At 35.2% G+C, this 21,602-nt stretch overlaps 1 protein-coding gene across 3 annotated transcripts in view; it reads left to right on the top strand.

Annotated features, from left to right (window-relative positions):
* exoc2 (exocyst complex component 2) overlaps positions 1–21,602 on the top strand; it is a 40,702-nt gene that overhangs the window by 5,203 nt on the left and 13,897 nt on the right. For all 3 annotated transcript variants that reach the window (XM_067383853.1, XM_067383852.1, XM_067383854.1), the window contains exons 2-21: positions 1,677–1,805; positions 2,820–2,996; positions 3,438–3,564; positions 5,582–5,695; positions 5,786–5,910; positions 8,336–8,416; positions 9,021–9,166; positions 9,830–9,911; positions 10,030–10,132; positions 10,990–11,108; positions 11,922–12,026; positions 13,757–13,881; positions 13,968–14,036; positions 15,057–15,214; positions 16,904–17,025; positions 18,611–18,672; positions 18,754–18,834; positions 18,940–18,999; positions 19,091–19,152; positions 20,740–20,806. In XM_067383853.1, the coding sequence (XP_067239954.1) occupies positions 1,688–1,805; positions 2,820–2,996; positions 3,438–3,564; positions 5,582–5,695; positions 5,786–5,910; positions 8,336–8,416; positions 9,021–9,166; positions 9,830–9,911; positions 10,030–10,132; positions 10,990–11,108; positions 11,922–12,026; positions 13,757–13,881; positions 13,968–14,036; positions 15,057–15,214; positions 16,904–17,025; positions 18,611–18,672; positions 18,754–18,834; positions 18,940–18,999; positions 19,091–19,152; positions 20,740–20,806 (2,103 nt within the window). In that variant the 5' untranslated portion in view covers positions 1,677–1,687. The remainder of the gene's footprint in view (positions 1–1,676; positions 1,806–2,819; positions 2,997–3,437; positions 3,565–5,581; positions 5,696–5,785; positions 5,911–8,335; positions 8,417–9,020; positions 9,167–9,829; positions 9,912–10,029; positions 10,133–10,989; positions 11,109–11,921; positions 12,027–13,756; positions 13,882–13,967; positions 14,037–15,056; positions 15,215–16,903; positions 17,026–18,610; positions 18,673–18,753; positions 18,835–18,939; positions 19,000–19,090; positions 19,153–20,739; positions 20,807–21,602) is intronic.

Below are 21,602 nucleotides of genomic sequence, written 5' to 3'. Positions count from 1 at the left end.
AACAAAAAGAGCATTCGGACATGTTCTGTTTGTGCTTTTCTTCCATCTCCTCTTCAGTTATGTGTTTTTTATGATTGTCAGTAGTGTTAAATATTAGCAGCAGCTTTAAAATGCAACCCAGGGCCCACAATGCTTTGCAAGAGCTGTTTTATTTTGGTGTTAGTTATATTATTATAGCTGAAATCACAATGTAAATTGAAATCAGATTATAGTTTTCATTTGTTGACTATTGAATGTTTTTTTTTCTTAATCTCTTGCAAACACAACTTATGGCCATATTAAAATTCATAGATACAATAAGCAGATAATTATTTAAGTTATGGCCTATATATATATATATAATCATGTCTAAAATAGTAAAAAAAAAAAAAAAAAAAAACTTAAAATAGTGATTTTGTAAATGTTGAGAAATTGTATGCAGTCAGCAGTATGATGTTCTCATGTTGAATAGTTTGTTCAAGCTCCTGCTATCACATGTCGTCTGTGAGTGTGTGCTGTAGGTGGGGGGTCAGAGTGTTTATGAAGGGGCTGAGTGTTGAGAGGAGGGTGCTTGGTAATTTGTCTGGGACAAGCTCTTTATTCCATAGAGACTCTCAGGTCAATCATCTAAGCAGTCAATCACTCCCAAATGTTGCCGCACAGAAGTGTGTCTTTGACTTTTACCATTTTCACTTCCATCAGATTGTGCTGTAACTGAACAGACGTTTTTATTATAAGTTTTAATTTGTTTTATGTGATTTTTTTTTATTCCCCCTTTTGGGTATTTCTTAATTTTTTTTCTTTCTCTCTTCTTAATTTATTTTTAATATTGTTAATATTTCGCTGACATTTTTGAGTTTATCCCCCCCCCACTGCTTCTTATTGAAACAATAATCAAAAATATGCCAAGCTACTTAATAAGCTTTTTTTTATTTTCTTCTTAAATTATTTTTTAAAATCATTCATGCTCCCCTCCTCAAAAAAAAAAAAAAAAACTGAATGAATTTTAAATTAAAATTAAGACGTGCTCATCATAAGAAGTTTATTTAAGCCATAGTGCATAATAATTGCATTTTTATTGTAAGATCCGGGTAGAAACAAATTTGCGTCATTGACCTATATAATCTACAGGCAATGCATTTGCACAATTTCACAATTTTTCCAAAGTACTTGCGTCACCATAAAACCCTGCAGTAAATATACATGCCAGACACCCAAATTATATTATAAGCAGCGAGACGTTTTCTGAATCTGCACCGTGGACGCTGTAGAACTCAACCATCACCCCTTCCCCTTTATCTCTCTCTCTGGCCCATGCCAGAGACCACACAGACGCAGAAAACACACCCTCTCAGACCACACAGAGACAGCCATGGGGTCTTGCACGCAAATCGCCCTGGAGCTGTCAGTCTTTTGCTCTGTGTGAGTGTTTGTATACGAGAGAAAGTTTGTGACAGTGCAAAAGCCATGGAAAAAAATGGCATGATTACTGAACTACTTGTAATATTGTATATAATGAAATATCCGTGTTACTCCGAACAGAAATGTGCTCACTCAGTGAGTGCCGGATGGTTGGATTTATTTGTTCATGTCTAACGTTTTAAAATTTGAATGTTTTGATGTATCTCCATCAGCAGTGATGAGAATGTGTAGTGAGCTTAAACAAAACACTTAGAGTTGAACTTTGTCTCATTTAGGTGTGTGAACAATGTCACGTGCCCGTCAGCCTCCCTTGGTGACTGGGATCTCACCCAACGAGGGCGCGCCGTGGACCAAAGTCACCATTCGTGGGGAGAACCTGGGCACTGGACCCAATGATCTCATCGGTAATTCACATGCACATAGCCATTGCACGTTACAGATACAAAGCCTCCTTTTTGAACCGTAAAGGTTTGGGTTCAATAAGTGTTTTTTTTTTGTTTGAAGAAATTGTTCAGAAAATTCAGCAAGTATCCATTAAATTGATCAAAGTGATTGTAAACATATTTATAATGTTAAAAAATAATCTATTTGTAATAAATACTGTTCTTTTGAACTTTCTATTTATCGAAGGATCCTGAAAAAGTGTATCATGGTTTCCACAAAAATATTAAACAGCTGTTTTCAACATTTATATAATTATTTCTGAAAGATCATGTAACACTGAAGATTGGAGTAATGGCTGCTGAAAATTCAGCTTTGCCTTCACAGAAATAAATAAAAATATTGAAATAAGTTCAAATATATTAAAATAGAAAATGGTTATTTTAAATTGTAATAATATTTTCCAGTATTACTATTTTACTGTTTGTTTGTTTTTGTTTTTTTAAAAAGAAAAGAAAAGTGAGCATCTGAGACTTCTTTCAAAAAATTAAAAAATCTTACCGACCCCAATCTTTTTTTTTTTTTTTTAATAATATAGCATATACTGTGAAGTTATGTGTCTTCAATCTTGCAAAACATTGGGTATTTTGAATAGAGATTTAAATAGATAATTTATTATATTTTATTATAAATTATCTGAGTCTGAGTTTGCAACTCAATAAAACTCTAAATCAAGAGGAGAAATAAGCTAAAATAATGCTTTGTTCAGACAAGCATTCTTTATTGTTGGCGATATCCAACACAAATATTTTTTTGTGTATAATTTAAAAAGAAAAAAAGTACAACAACTAATATGATGTTCCCAAACCTGATCTACAATATCAACTAAAGTCTAATTAAAATGTAATATGATTTTTTTGAAATAGGCCTGGACAGATTAATTCATATTGGCATCATGATAGACATGAGCTGAGGCAAAATTGGCCATTTGATTGACTTCCTTTTCTCTTGGTCATTGTCCATCTCCCACACCACAGGTCTGTCTATCTGTGGTCACAACTGTTTGCTGACAGCAGAATGGATATCTGCTAGCAAGATAGTCTGTCGAGTGGGTCCTGCTAAAGATGACAAGGGCGAGATCATCGTCACTACCAAGAGCGGAGGCCAAGGGACGTCCACTGTCTCCTTCAAACTGCTCAAACCTGAGAGGATCGGTGAGACACACACTCACAGTGCTCTCAAACTCACATACACACACTCAGTGAGCGTGTTTATACTGCCAGTCCTACACCAATTATGCTTAATACCTGACATCTTGTAAGGTCATGTAAACACCTTAAACCTTTAACCGCCGGAAAGGTCTGCTTAATCAAAAAACGATTGGCACACCTGGTTTTATCCCAATAGAAGTCACTTTGTTTTCATGTCTAATCAAAGAAAATCCTGATCATTTCAGATCTCACGTAAACATGGTTTTCTTGCTTTATCAGCATAGTGTTGTGGATGTAAACACACTCAATTTCCATTATAGGCAAAAATCACAATTTCAGTTTGATTCATTATACACTCTTTAAATGTACACACATGCTCTTTGAAGATGGCAGTGGATTTCAAATGCTCAACCAATGAGAATGTGCATGCTTGTGTATGTTTAGGCATTCTGGATCAGTCTGCGGTCTGGGTTGATGAGTTGAACTACTATGACATGAGGACTGATCGGAACAAAGGAATCTCTCCTCTCTCACTGAGGCCGGCCAACCCTTTGGGCATCGACATAGACAAGTACAGAAACATTCACAACTGAGTTTGCATTGTTCTGTTATGAGCTTAGAAAGTATTAAATTTACACCTACAGTTCCAAAGTCTGCACAGTGCTGTGCTCAACTCTCACACACATATGTGCTTCATTTCTGACTGTCGGATTAAAACACACACTCACATAGAGCAAAACAAATGCATTTCCTCACACACATCACCCAAAAAGCACTGCTCTGTGTTTATAGAAGTGGACTGCTGTGTTTATAAGGAAGGAGGTTAAGCAGAAAGTAGAAACAGCCCATTGTGTGTATGTCTTCTACCTGGCTGATGTCATTGGTACACTATTTCCTTTGATAGGAAGTGAACATCTTCCTTTCCTTGACCTCTGCAGCAAACTTTTACTCATTTATATCCATATATTCAGATGAGTACACTACTGTTCAAAAGTTTGGGTCTGTTAGATTTTTTAATAGTTTTTAAAAATCTCTTATGCTCGCTAAGGCTATACAGTCATATAGTGAAATATTACTGAAATATTCATTTTAAATAACTGTTTTCTATTTTAATATATTTAAAAATGTCATTTATTCCTGTGATGGCAAAGCTGAATTTTCTGCACAAATTTTCAGATTCACATGATCTTTCAGAAATCATTCTAATATGCTGAATTGGATTGGTGCTCAAGAAACATTTCTTATCATTATCGATGTTGTAAACAGTTGTGTTGCTTAATATTATTTTTAAGGAAACTATAATATTTTTTTAGGATTTGTCGAGAAATAGAAAAAGGAACAGTATACATTACTCAAAAGTTTGGGATCGGTAAGATTTTTTATGTTTTTAAAAGAAGTTTTGTCTGCTCACCAAGGCTTAATTTATTCAATTAAAAATACAGTAAAAACAGTAATATTGTGAAAAATTATTACAATTTAAAATAACTGTTTTTTTATTTGAATATATTTCACAAAGTAATTTATTCTTGTGTTGGCAAAGCTGAATTTTCAGCATCATTACTCCAGTCTTCAGTGTCACATGATCCCTCAGAAATCATTCTGATATGATTAGTTCCTTAAGAAATATTTGTTGTTATTATCAATGTTGAAAACCGTTGTGTACTTTTTTTTCAGGATTCTTTGATGAAAAGAAAGTTCAAAAGAACAGCGTTTATCTGAAATACAAAGCTTTTGTAACATTTTACACTACCGTTCAAAAGTTTGGGGTCAGTAAGAATTTTTATTTTTATTTTTTTTAAAAGAAATGAAAGAAATTAATACTTTTTTTCAGCAAGGATGCATTAAATCAATCAAAAGTGACAGTAAAGACATTTATAATGTTACAAAAGATTAGATTTCAGATAAACACTGTTCTTTTGAACTTTCTACTCATCAAAGAATCCTGGAAAAAATATTGTACACAAATATTTTGTACAATTGTAAACAATAAATGTTTCTTGAGCAGCAAATTGACATATTAGAATGATTTCTGAAGGATCATGTGACACTGAAGACTAGATTAACGATGCTGAAAATTCAGCTTTTCGCAACACAAGAATAAATTACATTTTAAAATATTTTCAAATAGAAAACAGTCATTTTAAATTGTAATAATATTTCACAATATTACTGTTTTTACTGTATATTTAATTAAGTAAATGCACCCTTGGTGAGCAGACGAAACTTCTTTTAAAAACATTAAAAATCTTACCGATCCCAAACTTTTGAGTGGTAGTGTATATTTGAAATAGAATTTTTTTGTAACATTATGAATGTCTTTACTGTCACTTTTGATTTATTAAATGGATCCATGATTTAAGTAAAAGTACTTACTGAACCCAAACTTTTCAACAGTAAAGTGCATATGAATCATATGCTTTTCATCAGGGTATTCGGTGCCACACCACAAGACAGTATGGGTTGGCTTATGCAATGCTGTTTATATCCGGACAGATCTGGTTTGTACCCTGTCTGGTTTTTCTCTATGATCTGTAGTGTGGTATTTGGCTTGATAGGTCTCTGTGTGTCTCTGTCTTCTGTTCCTTTAGAGGGAAGGTTCCTCTGAAGGATCTGGAGAACATGTTCCCTGGTATGAGTGGAGACTTCACCAGCGAGAATTTCTCTGCCACCTGGTATCTCATCGAGAACCATTCTTCAACCGGGTTGGTCTACTTACCGTCCGTCTGTCCAGCTTTTAATCTGCCAAAATAGATTTGTGTGTAATATGGTGTTAATTTTTGTTGCTGTTGTAGCTTTGAGCATCTGCGTATGGCTGTGGGAAATCTTAAGAAACAAGCCAGTAAGAAGAATGAGGGCAGTCTGGCCTATGTGAAAGGAGGTCTCAGCACTTTCTTTGAGGCTCAGGATGCTCTTGCAGGTACGTATGCTTGGTGTGCATGTTTAAACGCATGTAACCTAGTAAGACAACCTAAAATGGCATTCATGCTTTTGACTGAAGGAAAAGCAATCAAAAAAAAAAGAAAAAGAAAGAAAAAGAATATTCACTGGGGAGTAATATAGGGTGGGGTTGGATTGTGTCCATGAAGATTTTGTTGCCTTAAGTCATGTTGGAATTATTGTGTTAAAATTACTCATCCTGTAAACACAATATTGTAATGACTATTGAGTTGTGCGAATTAAAGAACAATAATGGAAACAAATTAGTAATGATCATAATTTAAGTTTTATTTGTGAATACTGGCTGTACAGTATGGATTTAACACATTTTGAGGTGAACGTCAGTGTAAAATTAGAATCCAAATTCCTCTTCTTTTTTTTTTTTTTTTTAAATGTAATCCTGTCCGGATAGAAACATTCGTCATAGTGATACATTATTTTATTTCCACAAAATATTTAACAGTTTTGACTTTCATTGAATACTGTAACTTAAACGTAATTTTTTATTGAACTGTTTTTTGGCACAACTTTTTAACACCCACATTAAGAGCTCGTTCACACAGAACGTCTTTGCGTCTAAAAACTCGAGTAGCAGCGCTCAGGAATGGTTTTAGCACTGAACAGGAGAGTCTTTCGAGACACGTTTTTGAGACGTGATGCAATAACGAACAAATAAAACAGTTGCCATGACAACTTGCTACTGTAAACAGAAGCTTGCATCGCTTGCCCTGCCTCCGAGTTCTTCTGATTGGTCCAGTGTTTTGGAACTGGCGTTGATGAGCGGCACTGCAAATTCATTTAACTTGATCATGTGCGAGGCGCTGCAAAAGATGCGAGACGCAAACGTAACGTCCGTCTAGCGCATGTTTACATAGAAAAACAATGGAAAAGTAGTGCATTGGAATATAAAAACTCTTTCTATGTGGACGTCCCCTAAGACAAATGCAACTTCTGATAATGTCCCAGTCCCTACCAAATGTTATAACTCAGGCTTCAATTACATAATGTGAATCCCATCAGAATGGAGATACTTTTAGTAAAATGTGTCCGCTAACTCATATATTATAACTTGTATATTGAGTATGAAAAGAAAAGTTCATATAGACAATAAAAACAATAGACATGCCATTTAACAAAATTAGGCACATGTGATAAGTTTTTTCACATCTTGTGTCATTGTACACAGGTGTATGCGTCTTCTCAGACTGCTCTCATCAGAGGTCAATGTCACAAAATGTGTATAGGACTTGTCTCAGGTCACTTGTCTCGAGTCACACAGAAGAGCTATTCTTAGCACTGCGTATTCATGTGATTGACAGGCATGGGGACGGATAACAAGGCGTGGTTGTCATAATGTTTAGATGAGGTTGTAATAAGGTTGTCATTGTGCTGAGAGGAAACGAGAGAGCAGCAAACGGAAGCTGCACTGATTCCCAGAGAAGACTCCCAAAACTTACCAGGCAGAAGTCAAAACATACCTCAGAGACAGAGGAAGCGTACCACACAGCATTCCGGACCCCGGGGGAGACGGGGGTTAGTCCTGACGTCATTGTGTACAGAAGTTTCCCAAATCCAGATGTGAAGAGCGAAAATAGACTTCATTTAGGTTTTTTTTTTTTTTGTGCAAAGGTTTATCTTCCAATATAATATACATGCATATACGCATATTAAATTTGTGCTTACGACTGACTATCTGCACTGTTATTATGCCAGTGATGAAATCTTATCAGGGTCCCTGTAGGTCCACACTTAAATGATATAACAAATGCCTTGATTATAATTTAGATTAAATTTGAGGTGGAAAACAGCAATCAGTCTAATGTGTTTATTAAACTTCAATAGGCTATGATTGAATTAAATAAATGCGAGCGCTGCATCTTCAAAGTCCAAACACGCCATTGTTGCACATTTTACAGTCTTGTGGGCTCAGAGCAGTTCGCAATTAATGAATACTGCACATTTTTGCCAAGTGATTGCTTATGGTTTACTGTTAATGAATTATGACAGTTTACACATTATGGTGTTTATATTGTAAAATGTTATGTATGGTTGTTAGAGTGAATATTTTATCTCACTCATCTGAGCAGTTTAAGTAGTAACGCATAGACATATCTATACAAAATAAGAGCCTCGAGTGTCTTTCTGGCTTGTTTGGAATGAAAAGTTCTACGTTATTAGCAATCTTATTTTTTTTATTTATTTATGCAGGTCTTAAAAAAGGTCTTAACTTTGATATGGTGTGTTTATTCACACAGTATAATAGAAAGTTTAAAAGAGCAGCATTTTTTAATAGAAATATAAAAGTCTTTACTGTTCTTGTTGATCATCTTAATATGCCCTTGCTGAATATGCACCTTTGAACGGTAGTGTAAACGTTTTAATTTTTTTTTCTTCTCTCTGTCTAGCCATCCATCAGAAGCTTGAATCAGACGGCACTGAGAAGGTGGAGGGCTCTATGACCCAGCGACTAGAAAATGTCCTTAACAGTAAGACATAAAACCAAACACATGGTCAGAATCGCACACGATTACACAAAGCAGCTAAATTTAGGATCAGAGTTGCATATGCATTCTCTTTAGACCATCAAAGCCACACATTTCACGCAGACCTCGGCGTGTTTCTGTGAGTGCGTATGCGTCTGTTCGAGACCACTCATATCCCAATCATATCTCCATGTCAATTCTCTCATGTGACGGTGGGTCAATAAACAAGCTCGTTTCCTGTGGGCCGCACAAATAAACCAGTCACACACTGACATGCTTTCATCGCCGACCCCTCCTCTTCCTCCTCACCACCCGTCTTTACATGTACATTTAGATGTATGTTCTTACCAAAGCCACTTATTGCCTTTGACTCTCAGCCAATCACAAACAGACTAATTGGTGGAAAAAAGGCTGGTCAGACTTTTATATTGGTCAGGGGGCTGGTTCTTATTAAATCGGACAGAATAGCTCTGACCACCCAAGAAGAGGGAGCATAAGAGATCTTGAATTTATTTGAAACCGAGCAAGGATGATTAGACTGCTGTTTATCAGCTGTTATCCTTTTACACCCTTTTCTCATTTCTTTCCATTTGCTCATTCCTCTCAGGAGCAAGTGAAACTGCTGACACCCTGTTTCAAGAAGTGTTAGGTAGAAAAGACAAGGCCGACTCAACACGCAACGCTCTCAATGTGCTCCAGAGATTCAAATTTTTGTTTAACCTGCCACTCAACATTGAACGCAACATCCAGAAGGTGGCATCTCCCATACACACACACACACACACACACACACACACACACACACACACACTCTCTGTCTAACTTTCTTACCTACACAATTATCGTTGGGTCAGTAAGATTTTTTTTTTTTTAAAGAAATTAATACCTTTATTCAGCAAGGATGCTCTCAACTGATAAAAAGTAATGGTAAAATCATGTATAATGTTTGAAATGATTTCTATTTCAAATAATTTTCAACTTTCTATTTAACAAATAATCCTAAAAATGTATCAATTTCTACAAAAATATTAAGCAGCACAACTGTTTTTAACATTGATAATAAGAAATGTTTCTTGAGCACCATATCTGCATATTTGAATGATTTCTAAAGGATCATGTGACACTCAAGACTACAGTAATGATGCTGAAAACTCAGCTTTGCCATCATAGGAATAAATTAAATTTTAAAATAAATTAAAATAGAAAAAGTTATTTAGAATTTTAATGATATTTCACAATATTGCTTTTTTACTGTTTTTTTTTATATCCAATACATAAATGCAGCCTTGGTGAGCATAAGAGACTTATTTAAAAAAAAAAATCTTACTGACCGCAAATTTTGAATGCTAGTGTATACACTCTGCAATATATAAAAATCTGAATGCTAAACTGACAGTGTATCTGTTTCTCATTCAGGGGGATTATGATGTGGTCATCAATGATTATGAGAAAGCCAAATCTTTGTTTGGGAACACAGAGGTCCCAGTCTTCAAGAAAGGTTATCTGATCTTCACTGATAATATCTGATAGATAGCATATGTTTATGACACACATCCTCTTACGTACATTCACGTTAGCTGGAGTATTGAAAGATTGTCCTGCATGTTTGTTTGTAGTGTATTCAGAGGTGGAGACTCGGATAGAAGCCCTAAGGAAACTGCTTATGGATAAACTTCTGGAGACACCATCCACTCTACATGATCAAAAACGCTATATCAGGTGTGTGACAAGTGACTTAAAGTGACATACTGCAATTTTGTTTCTATGAGAGCTGAAATACAATATCAGTGTCCAGTGACTCAACCGAGTGAGAAACATTTAAATTTACACAAATGAGCAACAATGTGATGACAACCAATGTGAGTTGAGCTCACATTATTCATCACTTGTGACAGGGTTTTCTTACTTTTGGATGCCAAGGACTCCCAAATATGATATTCCCCTCGTGGACCCCCCTCCCAAAATATAAAGGCAGCTATTTCATGTAAAAAGACTTATTTATTCTGTGCGAGAAAGTCAACTCAAAAATATTCATTTTAATATAACCTATACGTTAAGATTTGTTCTTGTTTTTGAAAGAACTTTATGCTCTTATGCTCTAAAGTATCAAAAATATGGTAAAAACAGTAATATTGTAAAAATGTTTAAAATCAAAATAACTGTTTTCTATTTTAATTGCATTTTAAAATGTAATTCTTCTTATTATCAATGTTGAAAACAGTTGTGCTGCAAAATTGTGCTCCAAATCTTTGAACAGTAGTGTAAATATTTTGTATTGAATTATTTTTTTTAAGCAATTGCATTCCCTGCCTTTTTTATTATATATAATATTAGAAATATTGCAGAAATGTATTATTTTGCATTGTATTTTTGTATATAACTGATTTCTTTGCAAAAAGAACATCGTCTTATATTTACTGCCATCCCATTTATAGTCAGATTTTCAAAAGCTATGACAAGTTATGCGGTCCGATAGCATTAAAGCACTTAGGAGTGACCTGTCGTTGTGAGTTGGGCTTAAGGGTTTCCTGAAGATTCAATTATATTCTAATGATTCTGTTTCTCTTTTTATTCAGGTATCTGTCGGATCTGCATGCTCCAGGTGACCCGGCGTGGCAGTGTATAGTCGCACAACACAAGTGGATCCTGCAGCTGATGCAAAACTGTAAAGAAGATTTTATCAAAGAGCAAAGAGGTACACACGCATAGATACTTTGAAATAAATTGATGGTTTCTTTACTGCTCCGAAGAGTGAAAGCAGTGTGTGTGTTCTGCCCTGTGTGTGTGTGTGTTTAGATAGAGAGCAGCACGTGTGTGGTCTGGTCATGACCCTATAGAGAACAGGAAGTCCACAGAGCTCTATAGTGTGGCAGAGCTGAGGGGGGTTTGCTGTAGAGAGAGGCAGACATCGGGGAATACAAGAAGAGAGAGGAGCATAGATAAACACAGGAGATGATTGGACACCTGGATCAACACCCAAACTCATTTTTTATATAGAAAGAGAGAGAGTAAACATCCAAGTGGCTGAATGGTATACATCTTTATCTGTGTGAGAGAGAAACATGACATGTGTACACTATCTGGACATATTGAGTGTTTCAGACTATATCAACAATTTAATCAAGGCTTAGGAAGAGCCCAGAAAGACCTTTAGTGCCATCTATTGTCTGAGAAGAGGTACTGCATGATACCTACCAGTTGATCTGGGATACTAAGAATCCAAAAGGTTGTTAGATTTGAACCTTACCACAGGGTGATTTTCCTATGATAAGGGTTCTGTAAGTCACTTTGGATAAAAGAATTCACCTCATGATTTGCACTCAAATCACAAGTAAAAATAATAATGGGGAAACATTTACCATTGTTTCCCCATTAAATCAAAAATTTATTTTTTTTAATTTAAGCCGAAACTGTCAGCCTCAAGTGAAACCCTTTATTTTTACAAACGTGTTTCACTGTTAAATGCTGACATATGTAGATGAGCATTCATCGTGTCTCTCTGTCTCAGTGGGTGGTGTCGGGATAGAGCTGGATCGCTCCTCAGCTCTGAACAGGATCAGCCTCCCAGCTCCAGTGAAGAGAGGAGGCAGCTTCCAGACGCCTAAAGATGACTGTGAGTACAATAACAGAAAGATCAACATATTGTTTGAAAGAAGTCACTTATGCTTATTGCTCACCAAGGCTGCATTTATTTTATCAAATTATTGATCTTTTATCTTTTTTAATATATTTATTCACATGATGCAAAGCTGACATTCAAGCAGCTGTTATTTACATAAATACATAGACATTATATAGACATTTCGATTTCTATACATATATTTTTCATGTCTGTGAGGCAAGTTTACATGGAGCTACTGCCCTCAAAAAGTTTGGAAACACCCCTGGCAAAGTGTAGTTTTGGACGATATCAACATAAATCCTTATAATTTTTTTGGTTCAAATACATTACAGTAACTTGACATTATCATTGAAGATCAGCAATAATAATTTTCATTTTTATTACATAATAATGGCAATATACAGTACAGTCCAAAAGTTTGGAACCACTAAGATTTTTAATGTTTTTAAAAGAAGTTTCGTCTGCTCACCAAGGCTACATTTATTTAATTACAAATACAGTAAAAACAGTAATATTGTGAAATATTATTACAATTTAAAATAACTGTTTTCTATTTGAATGTATTTCACAAAGTAATTTATTCCTGTGATGGCAAAGCTGAATTTTCAGCATCATTACTCCAGTCTTCAGTGTCACATGATCCTTCAGAAATCATTCTAATATGCTGATCTGCTGCTCAAGAAACATTTAATGTGTACAATTGTACAAAATATTTGTGTACAATATTTTTTTTCAGGATTATTTGATGAATAGAAAGTTCAAAAGAGCAGTGTCTTTTGAACAGTAGTGTATAATGCTACAGAAGCTTTGTATTTCAGATAAATGCTGTTCTTTTGAACTTTCTATTCATCAAGGAATCCTGAAAAAAAAGTACACAACTGTTTTCAACATTGAAAATAATCATAAATGTTTATTGAGCAGCAAATCAGCATATTAGAATGATTTCTGAAGGATCATGTGACACTGAAGACTGGAGTAACGAAGTTGAAAATTCAGCTTTGCATCACAGGAATAAATTACTTTGTCAAATATATTTAAATAGTACACAGTTATTTTAAATTGTAATAATATTTTGCAATATTACTGTTTTTTACTGTATTTTTAATTAAATAAATGTAGCCTTGGTGAGCAGACGAAACTTCTTTTAAAAACATAAAAAATCTTAGTGGTTCCAAACTTTTGGACTGTACTGTATATATAAGTTTATATGTTTCTTGAGCATCAAATCAGCATATTAGGATGATTTCAGAAGGGTCATGTGACACTGAAGACTGGAGAAATGGCTTCTGAAAATTTAGCTTTGCTATCCCAGGAATAAATTACATATTAAAATATATTAAATTGGAAAACATTTATTTAAAATTGTAATATTTCACAATATAATTGTTTTTGCTATATTTTTGATCAAATAAATGCAGCCTTGGTGAGCATAGGATACTTATTTCAAAAACTTTTAAAAAATCTTGCCAACCAAAAACATTTCAATGTAGTGTATATCCTATAATATATATACAATGACAGAAAATGTTCTGATTTGGCATGATTTTGTCACTTTGTTCAGAATTTTGCTTTCAGATAAGACAGAAAAATGATGTGATGTTTGAAACTGTCCCTAGGACAAGTTGTGAAACTCACAGAAAGCTCATTGTCAGCCGTTATCCTTTTATAAGCAGAATACTGTTGTCTTTGTATGTAATGTTATATCATACATATTTTCTCAGCGTGGCACTATAAGAGCCCTCAGCAGGTGAGGTTTGTGGAAAAGCTCTCAGACGTGGTCATCAGCCAGCTGCCCAACTTCTGGAAACTCTGGATCTCTTATGTCAACGGCAGCCTGTTTAGTGAGGTAGTTACACACACAAATATACCTTCAGAGTGTTAGAGACAAAAGGCTAGTATAATCACTCTTGTTGATTGTGTTGTCTTGGACAGACGGGAGAGAAGTCCGGTCAGGTGGAGAAGTTAAAGAAGAATGCTCGGCAAAGACAGAATGACTTTAAGGTTAGTAAAACAGCTGGAATGTTTTTTTGAGCTTGAAAGTGTGAGCATGAGTTTTGAGACTAGTGATGCACCTAAATTTAGTCTGAAATCATTAATCAAATCGGTGACATTTTAATTAGCGCTGCTTCAATGGCAGGTGTCTATTTCCTTAACACAACGGGAGTGAGCTACAACAGGTAAACGTGTCGCCTGTGTGGATGCCAGGACTGGCTTGACAATTTTTTAAATCAAATTTTATTTAAAAAAAAACAAGATTTTAGTTATAAAATGAAATAAACATGAATAAACATCATTACATACAGTACCGGTCAAAAGTTTGGAAACATTTCTAATGTTTTTGAAAGAAGTCTCTTCTGAAAGAAGTCTGTATTTATTTCATCAAAAATACAGCAAAACAGTTTTTTGCAAAACAGTTTTTAATTTTTTTCAGAATTCTTTGATGAAATAGAAAGCTTTTGTAACATTATAAATGTCTTTATTGTCACTTGTTGAAAGAAACAGTACAACTAGCTGAAAGGTATCATGTAATCGCTCAAAAACAGTGTTTCAACTGCGGACAAAAAACAGCTTGTAAACAATGGATGGTGATGTTATATTTATGCCAGGAAAGCCATTCAGTGTCCATAGCTTGTTAGACAGCTATAAAAAATAAAGAAAAACTCTAGAGAGGAGCATGCTGTCTTCATTATTTAATGTATGTTTGAATAAATATGTCATTAATTTTTTTTTTTTTTTCTACACCCATCATTTAAATGTTTATATCACAAAAAACAAATGGGATGTGCAATATAAATCTTTATATTCAACTCGGTTTTTGTTTGAGTGTTGATAATGAATACATTTGACTAATTAACTGATTATTAAAAACTTTATTTTCGGGTCTGGTTTTCGGCTAAATAAAACTTTAATTTTGGTTTTGGTGTTTCTGTAAAGAATGAACTTGTTGCATCACTATTTGAGACAACCTGTGTGTGAAAGTAAGGACTATTTTCACCGTGTAATGTGTTTGATTGTGTGTAGGGCATGATTGAGGAAGTGACTCGGCGTCTGGTGCAGTTAGTTCGAGGGGCTCTGTTACCCTCCTCTCTTACTGAGCAGCAGCTGCGGCAGTATGGAGGCTGGGACACCAAAACCCCTCTCAGTGGAGTCTGGCTCACACAGGTCATCCACACCGTCAGGTACACGTGTGAACTTGTAGTAGGGATGTAGGAATTAGTGATGCATCAAAATGAAAATGTGTGTCCGAAACCAAATATGCTGATTTTATGTTATAAATGAATCATTCACCCAACAATGAAAATTCTGTCACCATTTGCTCAGGGACGTGCACAGGAATTTTGAGGGGCAGTTGCTCTGACCTAAAAAAAGGGCACTGTCACCCCCCCCCCACCCCCCCCCCAAAAAAAAAAAAAAAAAAAAAATCACGGGCTATATGAAGGACTGTGAATAACCATGGTATAAGCGGAATAATTGACTGAATTGACCGAATCACGACCTCAGGTGTGCATTATTTTTCTAATAATTCAACGGCCCGTTGTCAATTATTCCTTACTTGAATCACAGCTTAAATAGTGTTTTGACATCGACAACCCAAGTGCATTTTACCTCAAACTTGCGTCTAGTTAACTTTCTAAAGTAGCAATCGCTTCTCGGGTCGACATTAACACACTGACAAAATTATATTCAGAATTAAAAATATTTTTATAACACTTTTTAATGTGTGCTTGTGTAAAGGTTTTCACGAGATACCAACCTTTCGTGAACTTGCTTCCAACACGCGTTCTCATGGAGGCGCGGTGTGCACGGAGGGGTGGGGCTGTGCGCGCGCGAGTATGTGAGAGAGACGCGTGAGTGAGAGACGCAGGGAAATGAAATACAGCTGAACGTTTGCTCTATGAAAGACATTGACAAAGACGAAAACTAAGGACATTCAATCTCTAATTTTATTTTATTTTAGTTAGTTTTGCCAAACACACATTACAGTTTTAGTTAGTTATCGGTTTTTTTTGTAATGCCTCGTTTTTATTTTTATTTCAGTTAACGATGATGTTTTTCCCACCTAGTTTTTGTTTTTTCGTTCGTTGTCGTTAACGATTATAACCTTACTCACCTTTCCGACAACGTTAAGTCGTCTCACCCGACAACCGCGACAATCTCCTTCTAGTGCCGCTCATGCAGGCTCAGCTCAGGTGCCGGTAGCGTGCAGCGCTGCAGCCACGTAAACAGAGTTTGCCCTTCCCCTACTGACTTTCACTTTCGGACGGGTGCCCGAATATGGAAGTGAATGAGGCTTTGCGATTATTATTATTATTATTTTTTATCTAGGCCTACGTGAAATTCTGCATCCATTGTACGATTTTTTTATTTATTTTTTTCCACCTCGGAAGGGCAACGTGAGTCGAGAAGGGCATATGGGCAGTTGCCCGGGCAACCTGAGCAACCCCCCTGTGCACGTCCCTGCATTTGCTCATGTCATTCCAAACCCATATGACTTCTTTCTTCTGTGCAGTTTAAATGAAGGCATTTTGAGAAATGTCTTGCATGTTTTTTTTGTCCATACAATGAAATCAATGGGCACCAAAGCTGTTTGGTTAACAACATTCTTAAAAAAAAACATCTTTTATATTCCACAGTAAAAAGAAAGTCATACAGGTTTGGAACAACATGAGAGAGGGTAAATGATGACAGAATGTTAATTTGTGGGTGAACTATGCCTTTAAGCAAGTTTCATGTAAACATGACTTCTTTTTTGTCAATACAATCATCATCATGTACATTAGATCCAGTTAAAACTGAATTATTGTATTGCTGTTTCCATTTCACAGATTCTATTAGTGGATATTAAAATAATGGTTTCTCTCTCTCAGGTTGAGTCATGAGGCTCTGTCAGCTCTGGAGATTCCTAATGACCTGCTGCAGGTGATTCAGGATTTACTGCAGGACCTCCGTGTGCACTGCCTGCTGACCACACTACAGCACACTGAAGAGGGTAAAACTATCTATTCACTGAGCTTTTTTCAAATGTCTCCATTTCAGTTCAGGCAAACATGGCAGGCAGGTGTGATTGCTGAAATATTCTGCAGAATACTTGCTCAAAATTCCCTGAAAAATTATTATTCATCAACAAGATTGTCAGTAGATTTTTAGAGCTGACACAAGTGGGAAGTAACCTTTTCTTGTAATTGCCATTACTGATAAGCTTATTTGCCAACAGTGATCATCTCAAGATAGATTGGCCAATATACGTCTGTCACTAAAGTCAAATTGCTACAGTAGAGGGAGCTCTAGAGCTCTCAACTAAATTCATTAGCATTCATGTTCAGTCATAGCTCCATAGTCATTTTTATAGTGTTATTAAAACAGTTTGTTTTTTTTGTTTTTTTTTTCACACAGAGTTAACCATAGATTAGCGAACACTCCTTAGTAAAAATCTGGAGCAGTATAACTTTAAAGTCCCCCAGTAGTCAATAATTGTATCGATATATTTAAATGTTTTTTCCTGTGGAAAAAAAAAATTCTTCATGCCTTAAAATAGCTTGAATGTAACTCTACACCTTTGCCTCATTTAACATACGCGGATCAATGAATATGCAAATTAGCCCTCCTCCACTCGCTTACGCCAGAGATCAACTTGGTCAACTTACTGAGATAAACGCAGCACAATTGTATTGCTTTTTACAACGTCGGACACATAACAGTAATTAATATGATTAGCCTTTTGCTTGACCGCGTTATCAAACAGCTAATAATGTGTTGCTAATGTTACACAAACTATGTTCCCGTTTACCATGTCAGAGTCAGACAGCTGCCTTCTAACAATTCTTACAAACACTTTGAACAACTCAGAACGTCAGTGTAGAAAGGCATATAGTTCATCATATCGTCGTAATATACATCATACACCCACCATATTGCTAATCTCATATCAACAGAAAAATATACCTTGATAACCTGGCTTCTCTTGAGACTCCCCTGCTAGTTCGCTGTTAATGATATGCTAAAGCCCGCCGGCACGTTGACGTGATTGGTTACAAGGTAGTTTGTGACATCACAAACACCAGTGATTTTAAAGCGCTGTCTTTTTTTTCACTGCAGTTTTAAGGGGAAAATACTCAGCAATGGTGTTGACATGAATTTGCACATGGTTTGTCTTAAAGCATATTAAAAACACCATAGACATATAAACAACATTAAAAACTTGATTTTCACCACAGGGTGACTTTAACAAAGTAGCCAAACAGTTGTTCAGATAATTTCAAAACCTCACAAAATTGCACAGCAGTTCCTGTGTCAGTCCTGTGGGTTTTTTTTGTAGCAAAATATTTAGTTAAATTCTGCTAGATTTTTGTATCTAGACTTTTGACTTTTTATATATATAAAATTAGTGTTTTATAGTTGTATTTTAAATGTAGCTATTTTTTGTTCTAACTTAATAGCTTAGTACTTTTTCAGAAGGCTAGATTTCCCAGTTAAAGTAGCTTTCTCATCACTAATGTTGGGAGAATAGGAGAAGTAAGGTTTTTGTACGGATTTAATGTAACTTAATTTGTGTTTTTTTTTTGTTTTTTTTTTAGATGTAAAGAGACTTGCAGAAAAAGAAGACTGGGTTGTGGACAATGAGGGAATTACGTCACTGGTACATCTATTATGCTTTTATTATATTCCATTCTAGTTTATTTAATTCTAATAATTTATGGATAAACGGTGTGTGTTTCAGCCGGCCCAGTTTGAGCAGTGCATGGTTCAGATGCTGCAGTCTCTGAAGGAGCCCATGGAGTGTAAACTTGGAGAGATCAATGTACAAACCCTCACACAATACTCATCCCTAGCCTTTCCACTACAGATTATATAGTTTAATCAGTCAATGTGTGTGTGTGTGTGTGTGTCTCTCTCTTGTCTTTAGATCTTAAATCTGGATGTGGTTCAAGACAAAGCTTGCGAACAGTGTATTTCTATCATGAAGGTAATGTGTGCTGGTATCTGTCGTTTGTTGGGATTTGTAAATATAATTCCTGCTGATTGAAAAGTATTTTTTATGTCTCTACTTGGTTTAGGTCTTTATTAAATGTCTCGAGCAGCTCAGCATCAAGACTGATGGAGACATCGACACCTCTCAGTGAGTTTTATTGCCACTTTAAATATATATAACAAAAACAAAAATTAAAGTCCCCTTGTGGTGAAAATCAAGTTTTTAATGTTGTTTATATGTCTATCTGGTGTTTTTAATATGCTTTAAGACAAACAATGTGCAAATTCATAAGTTGACACCATTGTTGAGTATTTTCTCTTTAAAACTGCAGTGAAAAAATGAGCTGGTGTTGCTTACCTCACAAACCACCTTGTAACCAATCACGTCAATGTGCTGGTGGGCTTTAGCATATCATTAACTATGACTGCTCTGAAGTAAGAGAGTCTCAAGAGAAGCTAGGTTATCATGAAATATTTTGCTGTTGATATGAAAAATCATGTAGTTTTAGCAATATAGCAAGTGTATGATGTATATTACAATGTTATGATGAACTATATGCCTTTCTCCACTGATGTTCTGAGTTGTTCAATGCGTTTGTAAGGATGCTGATTTTTAGAGGGCAGCTGTCTGACTCTGAGATTTCAAAAGGGAACATGGTTTTTGTAGCAATAGCAACACATTATTAGCTAATGTAGTCAAGCAAAAGGCTAACCATATTAAGTACCGTTATGTGTCCGATGTTGTAAAAAGTGATACCATGGTGCAGCGTTTACCTCAGTAAGTTGACCGAGTGGATCTCTGAGCTTGTGCGAGTGAGTGGAGGCGGGGATAATTAGCATATTCATAGATCAACAAGGGTGTAGAGTTACATTCAAGCTATTTTAAGGCATGAAGTTTTTTTTCACTGGAATTTTTTTAAAAATTTGTAATCTTCAAATTATTAATCTTAATAAAATGTGATCAAAGATGAGTTTTAAGATATAAAACTATTTACTACAGGGGGACTTTAATGGATCTAAAAATGCCAAGTTGTGTAAAAAAAAAATCTTTGAGTGTACATATATTTTTAATAAATGTCATAAAGATCATATCCTTAAAAATCCTGTCTGTTTTCTTGTTATTTGACAACTAAAATGGCGTCCTGTATGTTGGTTATGCCACACTGACTTTAATTTTGCAGACAGTTTTTCAAACAATATGTATTTTTTATTAATTATAATTCAGAAATGGAAAACATGTTAGAGAAAATTATTTTGTTTACAAATCATTCTGTATTAATTACATTTTTAATTTTTGTGTTTTTGAAAAACTTAGATCATTCAGGAAAATAATTTGCTAGTTCACCCCAAAATGAAATTTCTGTCATTAATTACTCACCCTCATATCATTCTGTTCATCTTTGGAACACAAATTAAGATCTTTTTGATAATAATCTGACATAATTCTGTCCCTCCATTGACTGCCTTTGCAACTTGATCTTTGACACTTCAAAAAGCTCATAAAGAGTTCGGAAAACTAATCCATATGAATTAAGCGGTTTAGTCCAATTTTTTTGAAGAGACTTTTTATGATTTTTTTTGTGATGATTTTTATGAGTTCCGAATATGAACAAAAGTCGTATGGGTTTGGAACGTCATGAGGGTGAGTGAAATTAATGACAGAATTTTAATTTTGGGGTGAACTAACCCTTTAATCTTGCAGTGTAAGTGGACTATCAAAGTCTTTCTCTTTCAGTTTATCTGTGGAGTTGGCTTCACCTGATCTTTTTGGAAGCATCAAAGAAGACTTTAGTTCAAAACCAGTAAGGACTTTCTTCTCTTCTCCTCCTGATTTCCACCTTTCTTCATGTTCCATCTTGTCTTTCTCTCTCTTCAGAGTAATAATGCAGATTACTGTGTGCTATAAAATACATACAGATAATTTCATTATTTATATAAATTCATTAAAAATGTCTGAGCTATGGCCTAGCAGTTAGCACATCAAGCTGTTATTAAATATTTTTCTTCCCTCTTCACTTTTGTCAAAAAGGCAAAAAAACAAAACAAAAAACACAGTATGTGTAGACTGATTAGCACAGCATGTGGTCCAAACTGTGGTATTTTATTCATGGTAAAGTTAACTGCAGAGGTGGATGTCAATGTACAGGATATTTCAGTACGGAGAATAGGAAGTTAGAGGAGATAACAGCCTCCTTCACACTGCTCACACTGACATGTTCAGCTCGTCGCCTTGTTTTAAACAATTAGTCAGAGGCACTAACTGAAATCCAAATAACACTGTGTTCATGTATAGTATCAGAACCACAGAGTGTCACAGTTTTACTGAAAGCTGCAAACCTAATAGATGAAAAGATTGAGCGAAAGAGAGAGAGAGAGAGAAACCTGGTAATGGGGCCATGTGTATAAAATTTTCAAAACGAAACAGTACCTCATCGATTGAAGATATTCAGAGACCTCACATAACCTTGAAGTGCTTCCTCCCTCTATTTAATGCCTCATTTTGTGCTTATTCAGTAATGCTGTATGTATGTCAGAGGTGTAAAGAGTACCTGAAAACCATACTTGAGTAAAAGTACAGATACCTTACAGTGAAAATGA

The sequence above is a fragment of the Chanodichthys erythropterus genome, chromosome 4 (assembly GCF_024489055.1).
Source record: "Chanodichthys erythropterus isolate Z2021 chromosome 4, ASM2448905v1, whole genome shotgun sequence".
In the NCBI taxonomy this organism is placed as follows: domain Eukaryota; kingdom Metazoa; phylum Chordata; class Actinopteri; order Cypriniformes; family Xenocyprididae; genus Chanodichthys; species Chanodichthys erythropterus.
This window is presented reverse-complemented; position numbering and strand designations above follow the sequence as displayed.